We start from the raw sequence: 15,931 nt of genomic DNA on the forward strand, positions 1-15,931 counted from the left end.
GAGTAGTTTAAATCTCTAATGTGGCGTTTTGTCAGAACAAAATAATGGCTGTCGGGCGACTTTCCGCCCAGTACCTTCCGTTTACAGGTTATTCAGGGTCAAGCCACGCCGGAGGGAACAGCAAACTCCAAGCAGATGTCTGTGTTTCTTCCGCATACGGTCACAATTTGAATAAAACATACTATTAAGCTCGCTCCTAAAGCTTCGCTAAAAAGGAGCCCCGCCGGGTAGTTTACGGGCTGTTTTTTGGGCACGGCCGGGACCCTGGAAGATTTAAAATCAACCAGGTGACAAATAGGCGCCGTGAGCTAATCATGAGCTAATCCGTGAGCTAATCCTTCCGTGCCCGGCAGTCCACTGGGGCAGATTTGTGGCTTCGGGAGTTGCATGATGTGAGATGACTTCTCAAACATTACAGACATCTTGAATACAAAGGGAATACATCGATGAAGGTTAGACACCCAGGTAATAAGATACGTCAAATGACAGTTACTCAAGTAACTGCATAAAATTTTGAAACAGTCAGACGTTTCATACAGCATCCACTGTCTTTCGTCAGTGACTAAAGGAGGTGACAAAGGGAATGATTATGATAAGATTCAAGATTGATTTATTGAACTTTGCAGTGAGGCCGCCACTGAACTACATTCAATTTATAAATTTTAAGGTCAAGAGTATTTACGACCTACAATATTGCACAATTCGTAGCTTGCAAGATTAGAAATGGCAAGATTATTGCACTTTCACCCTTACGCACAATGATTTAACATGTTTACTTCCTATCATTTGTTCTTGGTGTTGCCGGTGCACAAAGATACATGGAGAAATAACATTTGGTTTAAACAAATAAATGTATCAGTAGGTAACATCTATAAACATAATTCTACCAGGGTACTAGTACATAATTCCGCCACTCTGAAAATCCAAACAGATCTCCAACCCAACGTCCCCTAATATAATGCACTCCTGTATATCTAAACGGTGCATACCTGGCAGTGCTGCACTAGAGATCTCTCAAACAGACTGTTTTAAAGAGGCGGATTATGTAATCCGGCGGAATGGAGGTTTAATATACAGCATGGACGTTATCATATGGATGAATGTATTTTAGTGCAATTACATGAAGTCTTGTCAGTTACGAAACGCCATTAAAACTGGAAGTTGAAGAAAGGCTATTTTCCAGGTTTCTCGTCCAAACTCCGTTGGCTCACAGACGGTCGTGCCACGGGATCCCAGATGTCTTTCTCTTCAGGGTCGATAGGTGTCGCGCATGTCTTGATGACCGAATTTGGCACCTGTGGATGGACACAAGTCGTAACTTTTCCATTCTTTACATTCTGAGGTTGTTGTCCCTTTCGTGCAGGCGTATTGTCTATTGGCTTGGGCATTTGGGCTCTTGCAATGCTTAATCGTGGCGATTAAAGTAATACTTCAAGCAACGACCCCTTGTGGGGAAATTGCAGCTGATAAAGTCGTCAGCGCGTAGTTTTCTCTGTTATCTTCTTCAGGCTGACTTCCTTTGAGGGATCGAAGAAATCTTTCCCGGCGAGTTCTGTTGCGGTTGTGCACTTCTTGATAGCAGTGTTGGGCACCTGTAAGACATGGCCTGTATAGATAAAGGTGCTGATATTCCTCGTTAATTTACCTGTCTAAACCTGCAGGACAATGGCAAGTATAGATAACCTTCCTTTCAACCTGGGTTTTACCTTTGACATGGGTGTGTAGCGTGGGTGACGGTGCTCTATATGTGTGTTGTTCGTACCGTTGACATGGGTGTGTAGCGTGGGTGGTGGTGCTCTATGACCGGGTTGCTCGTACCTTTGTCATGGGTGTGTAGCGTGAGTGATGGTACTCTATGACTGGGTTGTTCGTACCTTTGACATGGGTGTGTAGCGTGGGTGATGGTGCTCTATGACTGGGTTGTTCGTACCTTTGACATGGGTGTGTAGCGTGGGTGGTGGTGCTCTATGACCGGGTTGCTCGTACCTTTGACATGGGTGTGTAGCGTGGGTGGTGGTGCTCTATGACCGGGTTGTTAGTACCTTTGACATGGGTGTGTAGCGTGGGTGGTGGTGCTCTTTGTGTGGGTTGGTCGTACCTTTGACATGGGTGTGTAGCGTGGGTGATGGTGCTCTTTGTGTGGGTTGGTCGTACCTTTGACATGGGTGTGTAGCGTGGGTGGCGGTGCTCCATATATGGGTTGTTCGTACCTTTGACATGGGTGTGTAGCGTGGGTGGCGGTGCCCTATGACTGTGATGTTCGTACCTTTGACATGAGTGTGTAGCGTAGATGGTGGTGTTCTATGACTGGGTTGTTCGTACCTTTGACATGGGTGTGTAGCGTGGGTGGCGGTGCTCTATGTCTGTGATGTTCTTACCTTTGACATGGGTGTGTAGCGTGGGTGGTGGTGCTCTATGACCGGGTTGTTGGAGGCCCGGTTGTACGCCACCAGGAAGGCCCAGCGGCGCTGGTCGCTGTGGTTCTGCTCGCTGCGGTGCAGCAGGTTACAGTGGAAGAACAGCGCGTCGCCCGGCTGCAACTCAACGTGCACCAAGGGGAGGAACTTCTGCACCTGGAATTTCCAAGAGAGAAGAGAGATTTAGAAAGCGAAATAAGAGAGAGAGAGAGAGAGAGAGAGAGAGAGAGAGAGAGAGAGAGAGAGAGAGAGAGAGAGAGGAGAGAGAGAGAGAGAGAGAGAGAGAGAGAGAAGAGAGAGAGAGAGAGAGTACAGTATTATTTTTTTTAAACGTAGAAGCCGTGCTGAAAATTAAACTTCAGTCCGACTTACCCCTTGCTAAGCAACTTGACCATGGTTTCGCAGTTACTCAAGTAGATTCCTTCATTTCTGTGTACACAGTCCAAACTCGACTCCGCTTAGTCGGACTTTGGCTGAGTGCCCTCCGAGTGTGCTTGGAAAATGCGTGTGTGAACTGAGCCTTAGTCTACTAACCAACTCTACGTCATTCTTACCTCTGTGACACGTGACACATCAGCCCCCACCTGGTCTCCAACGCGCACGTGATCAATCCGACCAATCCGCTGAGAGCCTTGGATCACCTGTAGTGGCAAGAAAATCACAAGAAAATCTTAACAACCCTCCAGTAAAGCCTAGAGCAAGGCTATCTAGCAGAGCACTTTTGAGTTGTTGCAGGTGACGAAATCTTATTGGCAAAAATTTGCAATAAATACAAAATAATCTGACGCTTCAAGTACTTGACTATCTTTCTGCAGCTGTTGCTGTACTACAAGGCCGAGATAATTGCTCTGATTTCTGTCCTAATGTCTTTGAATATGTTGTATTTATAGTATATCTTTGTACCTTCATGGTTGATAAATGTATGTTGTGGGGGAGACAACTAGCAAAGGTGAGAAATCACCTGTATTGCCCCCCTCTCCAGTTTGTAATTGGAGAAGTCTGTTAAAGAAATAAAGAAATCCCCGCCCAGTAGGCGTTGCCAAAAAGAAACGGTACCTTGAGACAGCCGTTCTCCCGAGTAGCCGAGCCAAGCCTTTCTTTTATTCGCACGCTCGCAACAGTTTTGGGGTTCAAAGATTGTTGCTATCCATATCATCGAATCAACATGGCCTAAATACAAAACACCCTGAAATCCCCGCCCCGTGGGCGTCGCCAAAAAGAAGCGGTACCTTGAGACAGCCGTTCTCCCGAGTGGCCGGGTCCAGGGCGATGAAGACCGTTCCCATGTCCGGGAAGACGCAGCCGTTCTCGTACCAGTACCTGGAGTGAGGGTGTAACACATGTATACGAAGAAAAACAATGTAAAACGTAATATCACTCTCACTCTCACTCACTCACTCACTCACTCACTCACTCACTCACTCACTCACTCACTCACTCACTCACTCACTCACTCACTCACTCACTCACTCACTCACCCATAGTCCTGGTGCCAGACAAAAGCGCCCCCTGTCCGCGCATCCTTCATCATCAGTTTGGTGTGATAGTGGTACACCTCCCCGCCCAGCAGCTGAAAGTAAAATCAAATGAAATGACATAAATATAAAAAATATTCGCCCCCTCCCTAAAACAAACAAAAAACAAAATTTTGACACGCACGATTATTGACATGAGATAACAAAGAAACTTTGACCCACCTCTTCCATTGTTCCTGCTACTTTCTCACATCTAGCCATGACCCCTGTGACGTCATTTCCGGGCTGGTTCCACAGGACCATCCGGCTCTTCCCGCCCTCCCCGTCGTCCCGGCCGAACGCGTGCCTGATGATCCCCTCGTCAGACTCGAGAGCGTCTTTGAGAAGCTTGATCTCCTCAGGGTCTAACAGAGACCTTTGTTGAATGAATATAAGACCTTAGCTTGAAAGTTCATCTGTGTTGGTAGAAGTTATTCTGAAACAAAGTTTTAACTGTAACTTACAACACAAAAATTGGACTAACCGAATTTTCGAAATTTTCTGCAGACAGGTAAGTGGCTCGGTGAGCAGTGGATCATAAGTTAGTTAACGGGCAAAAACCTTTTTGTGTAGAAACGGATGAAAATTGATGCGAGCGCGAATGTCATCCATATAATCAAATCAACATGACCGAAGCAAGAAGATAGATAACACACACACACACACAGACCTGACAATGACGTATCCGTTCTTGTCAAAGTCTGCCTGGACTGCTGGAGTGACGTCAAAGTCCTCTGCGAACGTATAGACGGACTCTGTGGATGTGGAAAACAGGCGCATAAGCAGGTGGTAAAGATAAATGTTAATGTAGCCTTTTTGAGACCGTAGGCGTAGTTTGTTGTTATCCACTGTGTCTGGGGCATGGCACTGGAAGGCAGAGTGAAATAAACACCCTAGACACCTAACTCTTACTGCATTTATAGGTGAACCCCCTAGCAGTGTCGGGGCATCTATTTGGCAGGGGCAGAAATTTGGCTTCACACCGGGCAAGGTCGATCGCAGGTCATTGTCCTAACAAACCATGAGGGCAAAGTGCAACGTCTGTCCCAGCCTGTGCCTGTCGCAGCTTATTTAATACTACAAAATGTACTTATCTATAGCTATAGGTATGGCTGTTCAGGACACACAACCTGAGGGCTGCCCAACTAGCATGTGGCTATCACAAAGGCCTAGCCCTGCTGACAAAGACAAGAAATTACAATGGAATTAGACATGGACAACATAACAATCTTTAGCAATATTCTAAGTACATAAAAACCATTGTATGTAAATGATCTAAATACAAACTCCATTTGTACGTCTTATCCTACACGATGAACTTTTAAGCTGTTTTCATCAAAATCATCAAATTCCAACCTTAACTGTGTCATCCGAGTAGCAGACAGGAATTTGAATATGTTCTGACAGCGTGAGGGGAGGGGGGTAAATGATAATGGCGTAAGTTGCAAGAAAGGGTATCCAATATCATTTCTTATCCCCCCCCCTTTACCTGATAAGCTCAAGCAAAAGATCATGATATTGATGAGAAGTTTACAGCCCACCTGTCATGTTGAAGCTGCTTGACTTGAGAAATCTTCTTCTTCTGTGCAGATCTTTGCTGGTTGGCTTGAGAAATGTCCCTCGTCTGTACCGCCTTTGCTGGTGCCGGCTTGCTTGTGCTAGATGCAAAGGTCGTGTTTGTTAGTGCGCCAATAACTAAACAAACAGCCCCCTCTGAACGACCTTTATTCTTGTCACCTTTGCCACCAGGCTTAACCTTCTCCCTGCTACCTAACTCTGTAACCATGAGAGGAATGGTGTACCAAATGGCTACTTCAGTGTGCTAAAAGCTAAACAGCAGTAAATAAAATAACATGATCTGTAAACAGAGTTATACATTTTCGTGAAACTGTTTTGTATTCGACTGCTGTAATATTTCTTGTTTGTCGTTGGGATTTGTACGCCAGAAGAACTTTTCATTGCTTTCAATGAAGTTCTTAACGATTTCCTGTTTCTCATCATTTAAGACGTTACTTAAAGCTGCCGGAGTCGTTTTGGTTTTCAAAGTTAGTGCACCCCTTGATCACTCCCCCCCTCTGCACAAGTACTTGAAATCACCGTACGTCATTTGCAAGTCAGCATGTTTTCACAGACGTGACGTAATTTTGTAATCCTCAAGCAGATGGGCGGAAGATTGCAACATATTTGGATGCCGGGACTCTTTGACAACCAGGCTGGGTGTCTGAGAAGCTCGACAGGTGGAAAATTGTTCAGATTCAACTTCTCGAGCTAATTTGGTCCAATTAATTTTCACCCACAGCAAAATACAATTTTTAGATCAAAACAAGACAATTGGCAGGAATGGTGGCGAAGGTGACAAGTATAAAGGTCATTTGGAGGGGGTGTGTGTTTGTTTATTGGCGCACTAACAAACACGACCTTGCATCCAGCACAGGTCAGCCGTAGCCTTCAACGGGCGGTACAGTCTAGGGACATTTCGCAAGCCAACCAGCAAAGATCTGCACAGAAGAAGAAGATTTCTCAAATCAAGCAGCTTTAACATGGCAGGTGGGCTGTAAACTTCTCATCAATATCATGATCTTTTGCTCGAGCTTGTCAGGAAAAGGGGTGGGGGGTGATCAGAAATGATATTTGATACCCTTCCTTGCAACTTACGCCCGATTACCATGCAACCCCCTCCCCTCCCCACCTCACTACATATTCAAATGCCTGTCTGCTAATCTGATGGCATAGTTGGGGGAAGGAATATGGTGATTTTGATTAAAACAACTTAAAAGTACATCGTGTAGGATAAGACGTGCCAATGAAGTTTGTATTTAGATCATTTACATACAATAGTTTTTTACTTAAGATATTGATAAAGATTGTTATGCTGTCCATGTCTAATTCCATTTAATTGTAATGTGATGTCTTTGTCAGCAGGGCTAGACCTTTGTAATAGCCATAGGCTAGTTGGGCAGTCCTGGCTGTGTGTGCTGAACAGCCAAACCGATAAATGAATATATTTTGTAGAATAAGCTGCGACAGGCACAGACCGGGACAGACGTTGCACTTTGCACTCGTGGCTGTAAGGACAATGACCTGCGATCGACCTTGCCCGGTGTGAAGCCAAATTTCTGCCCCTGCCAAATAAATGCCCCAACACTGCTAGGGGGTTCACCTATAAATGCAGCAAGAGTTAGGTGTCTAGGGTGTTTATTTGACTAATTTCACTCCGCCTTCCAGTACCGTACCCTAGACACAGTGGATAACAACCAACTACGCCTACGGTCTCAAAAAGGCTATGGGTCTACCTTTCTTTACCCTTACCATCTTCTTATATGGCTGTTTTCCACATCCATAGAGTCCGACTACGCGTTCACGGAGGACTTTGACGTCACTCCAGCCGTCCAGGCAGACTTTGATAAGAACGGATACATCCTTGTCAGGTCTGTGTGTGTTATTTATTTTTCTATTTAGGCCATGTCGATTTGATTATATGGATGACATCCGCGCGCGCATCAATTTTCTACAAAAAAATTTCGCCCGTCAACTCACTTATGATCCACTGCTCACCGGGCAACGTGTCCTATCTGCAGAAAATTTGGATAAGATCATTTTTTGTGTTGAAAATTACAATTAAAACTTGTTTCAGAATGACTTCTACCAACACAGATGAACTTTCAAGCTAAGGTCTTTTATTCATTCAACAAAGGTCTCTATTGGACCCTGAGGAGATCAAGTTACTTAAGGACGCTCTCGAGTCTGACGAGGGGATCATCAGGCACGCGTTCGGCCGGGACGACGGGGAGGGCGGGAAGAGCCGCATGGTCCTGTGGAACCAGCCCGGAAATGACGTCACAGGGGTCATGGCCAGATGTGAGAAAGTAGCAGGAACAATGGAAAAGGCTGGTCAAAGTTTGTTTGTTGTTTGTAATTGATTGAGGGAGGGGCGAAAAGAGAATATTGTTTATTTTTGATAACAGACTGGTGAGTGCTTGAGCAAACAGAAATATGTTAGCCTTTACCAGGCCCCGCGGATGGCTTGAAAAATTGGCCAAATAGAGTGAATAGTATACTAACTTAGGGAGTCGGGTACGGAGAGAGGGTCCAATCTGCCATCCAAGGGTCGCAAACAGTAACTTTGTTATATCAACGTGCAATGTACTTATTATCATATCAATGTGCAATATAATCATTATTATGTCAATGTGCAATATACTTATTATTGTATCAATGTGCAATATACTTATCATTATATCAATGTGCAAGATACTTATTCTTATATCAATGTGCAAGATACTTATTATATCAATGTGCAATATACTTATTATCATATCAATGTGCTACATGTATATACTTATCATTATATCAATGTGCAATATACTTATTATCATATCAATGTGCTACATGTATATAGTTATCATTACATTAATGTGCAATATACTTATTATCATATCAATGTGCTACATGTATATAGTTATCATTATATTAATGTGCAATATACTTATTATTATATCAATGTGCAATATACTTATTATCATGAATGATTTCCCCAGCTGCTGGGTGGAGAGGTGTACCACTATCACAGCAAACTGAATATGAAAGAAGCGCGGACAGGGGGCTCGTATGCTTGGCACCAGGACTACGGGTTAGTACAGGTTACTACATATCAAAAGGATATGTATTATTATTAACAAGAAGGATAACGGAAAAGCCCCATACATGTAAGGTTTAGAAAACACGTCCCAGAAACAAACATTGTGCAATACTGTGCTGCAATAGCAATGGATATGCATGGATGATCTGCATGTAAGTATCAATTCGTGCGCGCTTTCTTGAGGCGTTTGAGGTGCAAAAGAATAAAAGTCCATGCTTGTTTTTGTTAATCATAACAATAAAAGACATCGAGACATTGTTAATCTATCTAGTATAGGTCTGTCGTTTATACAATGAACTAATCTAGTTTATTGCGCCCTCACCACAGGTACTGGTACGAGAACGGCTGCGTCTTCCCGGACATGGGGACGGTCTTCATCGCCCTGGACCCGGCTACTCGGGAGAACGGCTGTCTCAAGGTACCGGTTCTTTTTGGCGACGCCCACGGGGCGGGGATTTCAGGGTATTTTGTATTTAGGCCATGTTGATTCGATAATATGGATAGCAACCTCTGGGAACCCCAAAACTTTTGTGAGCGTGAGAATAAAAGAAAAGCTTGGCAAAAAACAGTTGGCTACTTAAGAGAATGGCTGTCTCAAGGTACCGTTGATTTTTGGCGACTTCTACCAGGCGAGGCTTTTAGATTTGCACAGAAGTCTTCGGAGTCAACTCGGGGCTGTGCACGAGGACCTTTGGGCTGCTGAAGTGGATTTTTCCTACTAGAAAACGCTACATGAGTGGCCTAGAGTTCTCCTTGCACAGTCCTGAGTCGACTCAATAACGCGTGTGTAAATTGGACCTACGACTTTCTTGACACTCGATAGCTTTGTTCTAGGCTTTCCTGGAATTGAGGGTTTCTTGCCACTACAGGTGATCCAGGGCTCTCAGCGGATTGGTCGGATTGATCACGTGCGCGTTGGGGACCAGGTGGGGGCGGATGTTTCACGTGTCACAGAGGTAAGAATGACGTAAAGTTGGTTAGTAGACTGAGGTTATGCTACGGTCAGAATTAGAAAAAGGGGCCCGCCGGGTAGTTTACTGGCTGTTTTTTTTTTACTTTTGGACGTCCCCCCCTAGTTCGCCTGGGCCATTCAATCTACATGAAAAGCTAACCCAGCACAAATGCAGTACTGTTCGGTTCATGAAGAGTACGCTTCCATGCTGCGTAAACTATAGAACGAAGGAGATTAACTTATGCGGCTATCGAATACTTTGTGGGTGAAGAAGTATATGTTAAGTTTATTGTTGTGTTACCTTAACCTTAACGTAACCTAAACCTAAACTAGACATCTACTGCGTTTTCATAAGAACACTGTACAAACTACAATTCAGCCATTTGTGCTGAAAGTGTTATTTTCTTATAAATAAATCATTCTCTCTCTCTCTCTCTCTCTCTCTCTCTCTCTCTCTCTCTCCTCTCTCTCTCTCTCTCTAACCCTCCATCCCCCCTTCTCCCTCTCTTTATCTCGTGCACTTTAAAAAGAGGCAACCGGACGCTGCTCTTCCACTGTAATCTCTGTAATTCGTATCAACCATTCAATTCACTACATCTCTTGCATAATGTCTCATGGCTTGTCAAAAAGGTGCAGAAGTTCCTCCCCTTGGTGCACGTTGAGATGCAGCCGGGCGACGCGCTGTTCTTCCACTGTAACCTGCTGCACCGCAGCGAGCAGAACCACAGCGACCAGCGCCGCTGGGCCTTCCTGGTGGCGTACAACCGGGCCTCCAACAACCCGGTCATGGAGCACCACCACCCACGCTACACACCCATGTCAAAGGTACGAACAACCCGGCCATAGAACACCATCACCCACGCTACACACCCATGTCAAAGGTACGAACAACCCGGTCAAAGAGCACCACCACCCACGCTACACACCCATGTCTAAGGTACGAACAACCCAGTCATAGAGCACCACCGCCCACGCTACACACCCATGTCAAAGGTACGAACAACCCGGTCATAGAGCACCATCACTCACGCTACACACCCATGTCAAAGGTACGAACATCACAGACATAGGGCATCACCACCCACGCTACACACCCATGTCAAAGGTACGAACACCACCACCCACGCTACACACCCATGTCAAAGGTACGAACACCACCACCCACGCTACACACCCATGTCAAAGGTACGAACATCACAGACATAGAGCACCATCACCAACGCTACCCATGTCAAAGATACGAACATCACAGCCATAGGGCACCATCACCCACGCTACACACCCATACCAAAGGTACGAGCAACCCAGTCATAGAGCACCACCACCCACGCTATTCATGTCAAAGGTACGAACATCACAGCCATAGAACACCATCACCCACGCTACACACCCGTGTCAAAGGTACGAGCAACCCGGTCATAGAGCACCATCACCCACGCTACACACCCATGTCAATGGTACGAACACCACCACCCACGCTACACACCCATGTCAAAGGTACGAACATCACAATCATAGAGCACCACCACCCACGCTATACACCCATGCCAAAGGTTCGAATAACCCACACATAGAGCACCACCACCCACGCTACACACCCATACCAAAGGTACGAACAATCCACATGTAGAGCATTGGTAGTAGACTGTTCCAGACATAGGGTCCGCGGTAGCCTATGGATATTGATCTAGTTTTCATCTCTTACAGTTGCCCAACACTGCCATCAAGGAGTGCACAACCGCAACAGAAATGGCCGGAAAAGATTTCTTCGATAACTCAAAGGACATCAGCGTCAAGAAGGTCACAGAGAAAAGTTAGCGCTGAGTCGACATTATCAGCTGAGTTCTTGGGAAATAGCGTTTTAAAGACGTTTCGTAACATTCCAAAAAAGAAAGTTTTCGAGCATACCGCAAATCGTACAAAACAGCTACAAAATTAACAAACATACACCGCAATTGCAATTGCAAAAAAAAGATAGTCGAAAAACGGCTGCTAATGTCGTAGAATGCTTAAGTCAGTTGCAAAAGTCAAAGAAGATGTGAAAGAACAAAAATGAGAATCTGTCATTCGGTATACCATACTTTGTGTAAAGTCATTTGTTCAACCTTCCTGACCACTTAGATTTTATGATAAGGGCAACATTTTTTGCCAAACTTTTTTTTATTCGCACGCTCGCATCAGTTTTTTTGTTCCAAGAGGGTGGCATCCATATCATCAAATCAGCATGGCCTTACGTGCTGATACATCTGTTCTGAAAATGGCGTAATTGTCATTTGTCTGTCGATGTTGCCTGCATTGTGTATTACACCACATGATATTTTCCCATGTACCTTTGTAAACCGGAAACACCAAAAATTAATGACGGTCAGTAGATGTGAAATGAAATGTTGATCATTGTGTGTAAGTTCAATATCGTGCAATAATCTTGTCACTTTTAAGTTTCAAGCTCCGAATCGTGCAATTGTAGGTCGTAACTGCTTTTGACCTTAAAGTATGTTAATTGAATGCAATTCAGTGGTGGCCTCACTGCGAATTTCAATAAAGAAATCTTAAAAATGTCTTTCTAATTGAACCTCATCGTTAGAGTTTGTATAGAATGTATAGATTGAATAAAATCTTATTCTTCAATTTGCTGGTTGACTAATATTTACAAACACATTCAGTTATCTATTCATGTCTGTGCTGGTTGTGCCGTACATTAACATACAGATAGGGATGCTTATTTAAACGCGAGCCGTAGCGAAGCCGCATCGCACCAATAGCTAACGAAAAAGCACCATGCCTCGTCCTCAGTCTGAGGTTCGACCGCTTTACCTCTCTATTTTGCTTTCAATGAAGTTCTTATCGATTCCCTGTTTCTCATCATTCAAAACGTCACTTAAAGCTTGCCGGAGTCTTCAGTTTTTCACAGTTAGTACTCCCTCGGCCACTCTGCACGTCAAGCACTTAGAAGCTAATGGCTGCAATCACTGTACGTTATTTGCAAGACAGGATGCTTTCACATACGTGACGTAGTTTTGTAATCTCCAAGCAGATGTTTGGGTGTAAGGTACAGTTTTCTGGTTGCTGAGAGACTCTGGGTGTTGAGTGTAAGTTAAGATCGGGTTTTCTGGTTGCCGAGAGTCCCTGGGTGTTTGTTTGAAATTTATTTAGATTCAAATCCCTGCGTTTTTAGTCTCACTTTCTTTAGATGTTACAATCAACAGAAGGAAGCTTTCAATAATGGCAGAAGTCACTGAAAACGAGTGTAACCCTCTGTATATATAAAGGCAGCAGAAATGTCCAATCACGTCTGACTATACATGTAACTCCCCGAACCCCTATATATGCTAGGGTCACATTTCGTAGCCGGAGCCCGGTCGGGATGTTTGCGAAAACGAAAAATAAAATATGCATATCAAGAAAATACACAATTTCTAGTTAGGAGCAAATTTCTTACGTTTTGTGTCCTTTGTTGTATTTCGTGTTATACTTTTCGTTCCCGCAAGCTGCCCGACCGGGCCCCGCTTTGGAAATGTGACCTAAGCATTAGCTATAGCTAGTTGGTTATGACAGGAATCTTGAAATTTGACCCTTCCTTTCTTTCCACCCACCTACTATATTATATTGAGGAAAATCTAAGGATGACAGCTGATGATGAGCGCGTTTTATACAAATGAAATCTATAACATTTCACGGTCTTAAAATACTACTTTACACAACAAAAACTGCACACATAATATTTATAAACAGTTTGTTGAAAAGATGCAACTTCAGAATAAACCAAATGCAGATCAAATTCGATTGAGACACGAAATCGTAGCTGAGACCTCGAGATAATAAAGAATATTCTGTGCTTTCCTACGGCAATGCCCGCGGGATGATTGAAATGTTTTGTGCCTGGATTAATCGGATTAACGATGTATCCAGCAAAGCAAGTCACATTGTTGCTATTGCGTCAATACAAAACTTGATTGACTTTTGAGTGAATCTTGTTGGTTTGTATTGAGTAAATGTTTTTGGCGTTGGTAGACTTCTGTTTTAAACGTAATTTTTGTATACCTGATGTATGTCCTAAATAACTCAATTTTCATCATGTTATTATGAGATTCGATACGAAGATTTTGAGTGAAGAGCAACATCGTGTTTTCCCTCGAGGCAAATAACAGTTATTCTATTTTGTCTGCGTCAAAGTTGATTATAAGGCATTCAGTTTATACGTAGGCGTATAATCAGGAGCTTTCCGGCATTGTACATGTAGATTACATGCATGTACTTGTTAATCCAGTGAATACAAGGACCGAGATAGACAAGGGAAATTGTTACGAACGTCTCGTTCTGGCGTTGAATTTATACGAAGGCGTCTAATCTCTTGCCTTCTGGTACAGTACATGTAGATCACATGCATGTACCTTTTCGTCAAGCTAATGTAGCGCAGAAAGCGAGATAGCCAAGGGAAATCGCTACAGTGTCTAAAGAGAGATCGACCGAGTTGGAACAACTAGAAAATGGCGGTCAAAGGGCCTTTCATGTTGGCAAGTCTGATCGTGCTCGCTGCAATCACCGATGTCATCTTGACGGTACCAACGCCGGCAGTTATCACGAAGCCCGAGGATGCTACGGTTAACTCTGCGGATTGTAACGTTACACAAACGGAAAGCTCGACACAAGCTCCTGCGGACTCTATGATGAATTTGAAGCAGTCGCCAACTGAATCAGGGATTCGTAATGGAACCGATCTCTTCCAGTCAAAGGTAATCCGACCGGCAACACAAGCTGATGTTTTAAACAAAACTGGTCCAACGGTATACATAGGGAACCTGAGCGGTCGTGTGTTCCCAATTGTTCCTGGTACACAGAGACCCCACGATATAAAAGAAGACACGGACGGCTTCTATCACCCAAAGAAGAAGGTTCTTCACATCCTAGCCGGAGCGGGCTTCGGGGTGTTGGCGTCCATACTCATCGTAGTCTTCATCGTCTGTGCCGTGGTGCTGCGGGCGGCGCGGGACCAGCCGGCGGGGAGGCGTCGAGGGGACCCCGCCCAGTCACTAGCAGATCGTGCCTCTCTGCGGGAAGGCAGTCACAGTCTTTCCATGGTAGACATTTCCCACAGTCAGGCTGAACACAACATCGAATGAAGAAAGTTGTTCAACTGACTCTGACATTTCTGACAAGAAATTATAATAATAATAATGATCACTTTATTGCAGAACAATTGTACAAGGTACAACGTACGGCATCTACTGGCACATAACTACAGTTCCATGAGGCTAATCTACCTAATACAAGGGTATATGTAGTATGCGATGAGAACAGGCTTTCATAACCGTTGGATGAATTTCTAACGTCTAGACATTCTTTAATATATTTTCCTATGTATACCATGCCTGAGCTTTCATATGAAATGATCGATGTTTGTTGTAATGCTTCAAAGCATTCTTAATGTCAAATGTAAGTGCTGAATATATCTTACAGTGGTGCTAGCTCAACACCGCGTGCTATTTTGACAAGGGGATAGGCGGGAAAAAAAAAATCGCGGTGGTTTTAGGTTCGCGGCGAAGAGCTTACCGCGAAAACCGTGAACATAAAACCACCGCGAACATTTCTGCATTTACAGTCCAATAAAGCCATTGTATTGCTCACCGTATACAAATGCTTGATTACAAGATAGAAAATACGAGCCACGAGCTGATGTTACCCCTCCGCAGGATGGCAGTCACAGCGTACCCATGGTAGACATTTCCCACCGCCAGGCTGCCAGCTATCCCTCCCTGTCTACAGCCGCTGAACACAACAACTAATGGAGAAAGCAGCAGCACAACTGGCTCTGACATTTCTGACGAGAAATGATCGATGTCTGTTGCAATGCTTAAAACATTCTTCATTGCAAAACTAGCGCTGAATATAACTTTGTCAAATTGTACAGGTACAGGTGTAGTTGCCGGTCAGGACATGTACCTAAACCTCTGTACCTATCACCGTTCCTGACGTTACTTTTATATATATAATTAGGTACACAACCCTTCTATGAATAGAATCAGTGTAATAAAGGGTACAATATACACAACCTATTGAATATTATTATCTTAAAGTCACTTGTGTAATTTGTATACTTCACTTTATCAGATGTACAACGACATTGGTATTGCTTACTGCATACACATATTTGATTAAAAGATAGAGACGACCATCTTTAGGGGAAATTTTGAATTGCAGAACAATGTCATAGTCCAATGACGTCACCTTTGTTATTGTCCATATATGGGCTTGAACGCTAGGGGCAAACACGAGCACCACGTGACTAGACTGGTTCTTCAACTTGTACTTTACAAAAATAGTCACCCAGTTATCAACGTGCAACGTGCGGCAAGCAGGCGCACCCCGAATACTCTGTGGATATGTCTTAAATCGAGAGGTAAGAACGTTG

At 44.0% G+C, this 15,931-nt stretch overlaps 3 protein-coding genes across 3 annotated transcripts; 2 read left to right on the forward strand and 1 right to left on the reverse strand.

The window, feature by feature from the left end:
- Positions 1 to 1,440: 1,440 nt before the first annotated feature.
- Positions 1,441 to 5,611, reverse strand: LOC136445605 (L-proline trans-4-hydroxylase-like). The gene is made up of 8 exons (XM_066443699.1): positions 5,473 to 5,611; positions 4,602 to 4,686; positions 4,115 to 4,307; positions 3,896 to 3,987; positions 3,647 to 3,737; positions 2,972 to 3,058; positions 2,379 to 2,573; positions 1,441 to 1,592 (listed from the first exon to the last, which is right to left on the reverse strand). The coding sequence occupies exons 1-8, from the start codon at positions 5,477 to 5,479 to the stop codon at positions 1,476 to 1,478; spliced, it is 867 nt and encodes a 288-aa protein (XP_066299796.1). The 5' UTR covers positions 5,480 to 5,611; the 3' UTR covers positions 1,441 to 1,475.
- Positions 5,612 to 6,391: 780 nt separating this feature from the next.
- On the forward strand, positions 6,392 to 7,851 carry LOC136445812 (uncharacterized). Its single transcript, XM_066443955.1, has 3 exons — positions 6,392 to 6,478; positions 7,275 to 7,359; positions 7,626 to 7,851. The coding sequence occupies exons 1-3, from the start codon at positions 6,472 to 6,474 to the stop codon at positions 7,849 to 7,851; spliced, it is 318 nt and encodes a 105-aa protein (XP_066300052.1). The 5' UTR covers positions 6,392 to 6,471.
- Positions 7,852 to 8,473: 622 nt separating this feature from the next.
- LOC136445597 (L-proline trans-4-hydroxylase-like) lies at positions 8,474 to 12,150 on the forward strand. Its single transcript, XM_066443693.1, has 5 exons — positions 8,474 to 8,561; positions 8,898 to 8,988; positions 9,440 to 9,526; positions 10,153 to 10,347; positions 11,230 to 12,150. The coding sequence occupies exons 1-5, from the start codon at positions 8,512 to 8,514 to the stop codon at positions 11,338 to 11,340; spliced, it is 534 nt and encodes a 177-aa protein (XP_066299790.1). The 5' UTR covers positions 8,474 to 8,511; the 3' UTR covers positions 11,341 to 12,150.
- The last annotated feature ends 3,781 nt before the right edge of the window (positions 12,151 to 15,931 follow it).

This window comes from Branchiostoma lanceolatum, chromosome 12 (assembly GCF_035083965.1).
Source record: "Branchiostoma lanceolatum isolate klBraLanc5 chromosome 12, klBraLanc5.hap2, whole genome shotgun sequence".
Classification (NCBI taxonomy): Eukaryota; Metazoa; Chordata; class Leptocardii; order Amphioxiformes; family Branchiostomatidae; genus Branchiostoma; species Branchiostoma lanceolatum.